General features: G+C 39.4%; 1 protein-coding gene across 1 annotated transcript; it reads left to right on the top strand.

Annotated features, from left to right (window-relative positions):
* Positions 1-1083: 1083 nt before the first annotated feature.
* LOC146640029 (E3 SUMO-protein ligase ZBED1-like) lies at positions 1084-1920 on the top strand. Its single transcript, XM_085349065.1, has one exon. It carries the CDS (start codon positions 1084-1086, stop codon positions 1918-1920), a length of 837 nt encoding a protein of 278 aa, XP_085205191.1.
* The last annotated feature ends 4238 nt before the right edge of the window (positions 1921-6158 follow it).

Raw genomic sequence — 6158 nt, 5'->3', positions numbered from 1 at the left:
GTCAAGTCGCACGTCAGAACCTTACCTTAGCCTTACTGCTCACTATATCGACCAAGACTGGAATCTGAAAAGCAAATGTCTTCAAACTGCCTACCTTCCCGACGACCACACGGGTGAAGTAATTGCATTAGGACTGTCAGAAGCGCTTGCATCCTGGGGACTGAGTGAAGACAAACAAGTCTGCATCACAACCGATAGTGGGACAAATATAGTGAAGGCCACATCCCTGAATAACTGGACCCGGCTGCAGTGCTTCGGACATCGACTTCACTCAGCTATCGGTAAGTTGGGAAGCAGAATAAAATTAAAAATGCCTTTTTTAATTGTGTTTTTGAGCCCATGTAAATATATTAAAAGCTAGAGATCTAAATCACTTCCATGGTTATTGTTAAAAAATAAACATCAGAAAGAATATTCTTCATGTCAGCCTATTTATTTGAGGTAATAGTTGCTGTTGGCATGCATAACAGGCAAATATTCAGTCACTCTTCAGTGTAAATCAAGTTGACAAAATGTGCCAAATAAAATTTAGAATTTTGGGGTTCTATCAGGATCCCAATTGGCTAATACAGAACCTCAGCTGTTTTTCCTATAAAGAACATTAAATTCTGATTCCACCAAATGGGGCAATTCAAGAAAAAAAGAACAAGTGATGAAAACGTCAAATATAACAATGATGTTGATAACACCAGCCTCTGTCACCTTTTTAAATATAAGGAAAAAAAATTGGTCAGTCTGTCAGCAAAATTTAAAAAAGTAAAAGTACAATAAAAAAAAAGTACAATCATAGCAAGTAAGTGGGTTTTCAGGGCAGTGGATTTTATTTGTGACTGAAAAAAAAATCCAAAATCTTAAATTAATTTCTGAGGTTAATATGTGCTATTATTTACCTTTTTATCCACAGAAAAAGCCGGCAAAGACAAGAGGGTGGAGTGAGCTGTGGCCGTGTGTAAGAGAGTGGTGGCCGCCTTCAGTTTCTCTTGGAAGAAGAAAAGGGAATTGGCTGCTGCTCAGGAGGAGCTTCACCTACCCCAGCACAAGTTAGTGACAGAGTCGCCCACCAGGTGGGGCTCACGCCAAAAAATGGTTAGGAGGGTTCTGGAGCAACATAAAGCTATCTCTCAGGTCCTCAGTGCAGATAAGAAGACCAGGCACTTGGTTCCCTCCTGGCAAGATTTAGATGTTCTGGAGTCTGTGCATGTGGCCCTGAACCCACTACTGGAATTCACAGATTCACTTTCTGGAGAGTGTTACGTGAGTGTGTCCTACCTCAAGCCGATGCTTCACCTTTTCAGAACACAGATTCTGAAACCATCTGAGGATGAAACACAACTTACAAAAGACCTTAAGATGACAGTCATGACATACCTTGATGAAAAGTACAATGACCAGATTACAAATGAACTGCTTGATGTTGCAACCCTGGTAGATCCGCGCTACAAAGTACAATACATTAATGCAGAACACGTTGATGCCATCAAAATGAGAGCAGTGTCTGAGATGTTGGGGCAAATTGAGCACCCGTCCACTTCAGCTGGAACAGAGGAAACAGAAGATGGTGGAGCTGCTGCAGTACTACCAACCCAGAAGAAACAGAGAAAGTCACTGGGCAGTTTCTTTAAGAAATCCCACCCCACCAGCACAGGGCTCACTGAGAAAGAGACAGTTGAAAAGGAGCTTGAAAAGTACTTGCTGGCATCTGATGCAGACAGTGAAATGGACCCACTTGAGTGGTGGAAAATCAACGACAGAAGCTTCCCAAGAGTTAGCTGCCTGGCAAAGCACTACCTGTGCATCCCCGCAACCAGCAGCCCCTCTGAGAGGGTATTTAGTACAGGGGGTAATATTGTGACTTGCCACAGGGCCGCTTTAAAGCCTGAAGCAGTGGATAGACTTGTCTTCCTGTCCCACAACCTGTAGGCTTTTGTCAGACTAAAGTTTTAGTTATATACAGTGTAGGGACTAACGCGTTATTAAGTAACGCGTTACAGTAACTACGTTATTATTGTGGTAACGAGCACGGTAACTAGTTATTATGCCAAAATCAGGAACGCGTTACTCGTTACTGGGATTTAGATAGGGTCGTTACTCGTTACTTCGTGTGGTGGCTATCGCGGAGCTTCCACAGATTCAGTAACATTAGCAAGTGGTGAGGCCAGCAGGTGGATGAAGAAAAAGGGATGCAGAAGGAAAAGAGACCCCAGGCGGCCGCCGGTCCAAGTGTGAACTGAACTTCAGGTAAGAAGTTATGACCTGCAGTCTCTCTGGGTCAGATATAAACCAAGCTTAGGTGGAGTTTATTTTCGTTATTCTGACTTTTTCCGTACTGCGTGCTAGCTAGCATGACGGAGTTTCTATACAGCTGGGTGGTGCTATGAAGTTAATGATGTTGAACCTTATTTTGTTCATAAGTTATTAGAGTTGCCAGCCGTCCCGTCTGGTATTCAGAGAAAATATTACGCGTTTCTTATTGAGGTGAAAAGGAACAGTTTGTCCCGGACTTCAGCTACAATGAAAAAGGCACAAAGCTGGAGTTATTCTGTGTCTTTACGCTGCACAGCTGCCTCTTCTTCTCTCATTCTCTCCCCTCCCTCTCCCGTTTCTACTTCAATCATGAAAACTGATCAGTGATCAGCTGATCGTCTTTTCTCTCTTGTGTGTTTATCGCCCACTTTGCGCAGAAAGAGGAAACCAGCGGATGTTGCGCTAAACAACAGCAGCACGTTTAAGCTTGATCAGCTGTTGTTAGAATTTATTTAATATTAATTTCTAGTATCAGCTGATGTTTGCTGGAGCCACAGCTGTAAAGCTGCTGGTCATGATGTCGGTTTGGATATGTGGTGAGAGGGAAACATGAAGATGAAACCAGGAGATGTCCTTACTGAATCATCAGAGCTGAACAGGTGATGGAGAAACAGGTTTACCTTTTAGGTGACATGAATGAGTTGAAGTTATGAACTGTTTCTGAGAGACAAATAACACCAGGATCCTTTTCTAAGTAGCTGACAGCTGGTAACTGTGCAGGGGCGGGTCTAGCAAAGTGTTGCCAGGGGGGCAGGTAGGGCATTAACAGGGAAAGGGGGGCACAAAGAAATACTTTTCTTTCTTATTCTCATTTAAAATGTCTAGCTTTTAAAAAATAATTATCTGAATCTTACAACAAACGATTGATAGATTGATGCATATATACCATCAAAACAGTGTACATCACTGTCACAACAGTGTTTGTTTTCATTCAAAGGCTTTATGATTTTCCCTATAATGGTGGGCCAGTCTCTAGTCAAAATGCCCGGGATGATTTTTTTGTCCCAGTCCAGCTCTGTATGCAGCTCATCTGCAGTCTGGTGTTACCTACATCTTCCTATTCAGAAGGCAGAATTTCCGAGTTCTGAGTACAATCGAAAGCACCACGACTGCAGTTTTTGTGTTGGATGTAAAAGGCGCAGATGACACTGTGACGTAGGCTAGAATCATGGCAGCAGTCAATGACGGTCCAGGCGTGGGATTTCTCTCGTGGAAATATGCACATTATCTTTTTCTTTCTATTGGTAGGTGGCACAGTGCACTTGTGGCAAGTAAGCAAGCTAGAAGATTGGCAAAGTTATGGAAGCAACACATTAACAAGAGAATTCTGAGTAAAACCAAAGTTACTTTCCCTAGTAACTAGTTACTTTGAAAGTAACGAGTAACTTGAAGTAACTGAGTTACTTTTGAGAGAAGTAACTAGTAATGTAACTAAGTTACTATTTTAAAGTAACTTACCCAACACTGGTTATATATAATGTTCTGTTAGCATCTTTATTTTAAAACTGTTTGAAAAGCTAAGCTATACAACAAGGAGATTGAGAATTTCCTTTTAGTTCTCAGTTTATTTGATATTGACAAAAGTTAGTTAGTCAATTTTGTCTGTTCTTCTGTAAAACAAACTAAGATTTATTTTTAGAATTAATATTTTGTTTCTAAGTGGAATTGACAATTGAGTCTGTTTTGTTTGTTCTATTTTCAAACTTAAACGCTTTAGCGGCTGCCTTTTGTGTAGTTTGCAATATTTGCCTCTATTTATCTGAAACTGAAGTCTCATTTTCCTTAAGTACATCTGCCCTGTTTAACTTATTATGGGAAATAAATATTTAAATCAAAACAAGCTGCTGATTATTTCACATTTTACTTGTGAGCAACGGCACATTTAAATCTTACAAATTTAGTTATTTGGCTTATATCGTGATATATCGTTATCGCCTGAAATGAAAAAAACACATCGTGATATGAAAAAATCTTATATCGCCCAGCTCTATATGGAACTGATTACCCTCTCACTGCGGCTACAGAAGGAGAAAGGAGAGAGACTTTGGGAACGATGGGATCGTTATACGTCAAGAGACTAGAAACTGATACCTCTGTGATGCAGAGGGACAGCTGCGAATTTGTTTGAATGGAACATGCACCTGTGTAATATGTAATATGTGTACGTAAAACAAGGCGTTGTGTATTTTGGAATATGTGATCATTTGTGAATGTGTTGGTTTCCCTTGCCCTCTTTAGTTCTGTATGTAAAATAAGATGAAAATCAATAAAGAGAAAGTGTTAAAAAAGAATTAAAAGTGTAGTTTTGTTGTTTTTTTTTTTAAAAACTCTGCCCATGCAAGCAACACGCTTTTAAATGTGGAGGCACTGTTTACCACTGTGTTGCATCACCTATTCTTTGATCAGTGTAAGTGTTTGGGAACTGAGGAGACCGATGCTAGATGGATGGATAGATGCATGTTTGTCATGGTACATTAAAAGAAATGGTACACTCCATCTCACATGTTAGATTAATAAAGCATAGTACAATCACTATTGCTATGCATCCAGTGTGCACTAATGTAACAACATTTTTTCCACTGAACTGATGGACATAAGGATGAAATCCGTGATTTAACAAGTGATGTGTGAAAGCTCAGTGGTATTAGGCAGAAACTGAAATTCTTTCTGGTGAAAATATGAGCATAATTACCACAAGGAGGTAATCATCTCACCTCTTTGTAATCACCTGTGACCAGCTGCTACTTAGGATGGAGGAATTCCTTCAGTCTTTGCCTCATTCATTGAATCAGTGAAGTCTAGCGTTTGCTTCCCATTCTCTCTATTCACCAGCTTCTCCTTTGTGCAGAAACTCCAGTGTGGAAAACTGGGGAGATCTTTTGGAGAGAATCCTACTGAAAAAAGTGGACTCACCTGTTTCACCAGGCCTCGGACCTCACTGCAAGAAAACGTCTTCATTGAGAGTAGTGCATTTGAGTTTGTTGGCTGTGACGTGTGAAAAACGAATTCTGGGGTTTAAGATGACACGTACTATCCTACTGCTAGAACCTCTGTCTAGTTTTCAGAAGGTTAAACTCTTGCTTCATAAACAGCTCCACATTTGCTTTACGTGTTTGGTTTTTAAAAAAACACTGAAAAAGTGTAAAAAAGGACATTATTCCCGTTGTCCCATGTGAGCATCTGTCATTGACAAGGGATTGTTTTTGAATTGAATGAATTTATTTATGAATCTTCAAAGTGGATAAGAATCAACCCATTGAAAGTAACTGATAAAAAATGAAACATACAACATTTTGAACTATGAGAAATTCTTAGTGATCAAATCATACAAATATAAACAGTAAGTAAAACCAAGTAAGAAGACATTTAAATCAAAGCTTTTGGTTCTACTTATGATTGTAATACAATGTAATGTATGATATAGAAATGTGCTACATGAAATACATTTGAATAGAAGGTACAGTAGCCGTTATGTATATGGACCACATTACACATTACAGAAACATTATAATGCACAGTAATACACAGGTAACACAGCATAACTAATAACAGCATTCTTGCCAGGTTAGCAAATTGTATCATTGAAGCAATACTATGCAGTTTAGAGAATCATACAGTACAGGGTGTGAAGCCAGGCTGTGTGATAGAAAAGAGAAAAGCTAGTTTTCAATAATGTAATGTGATGCATATATTCAGCTGTTTATGTATCACATACATTCTACATTTAACTTTGGATTAAGTATGGGTAAGTGTATCCAAATGACTACCCCGTGTGTTTGAAAATGGTTACTTTGTGAGAACAGTGATTGGTGTAGGCTTTTATATTTGATGAATCATTTATTTCCTGGGAACAA

The sequence above is a fragment of the Diplotaxodon limnothrissa genome, linkage group LG1 (genome assembly GCF_057381915.1).
Source record: "Diplotaxodon limnothrissa isolate DT_005_m linkage group LG1, D_limnothrissa_male_GT1.1, whole genome shotgun sequence".
Taxonomy (NCBI): domain Eukaryota; kingdom Metazoa; phylum Chordata; class Actinopteri; order Cichliformes; family Cichlidae; genus Diplotaxodon; species Diplotaxodon limnothrissa.
Note: the sequence above shows the minus strand (reverse complement) of the source record. Positions and strands in the feature narration are given on the sequence as shown.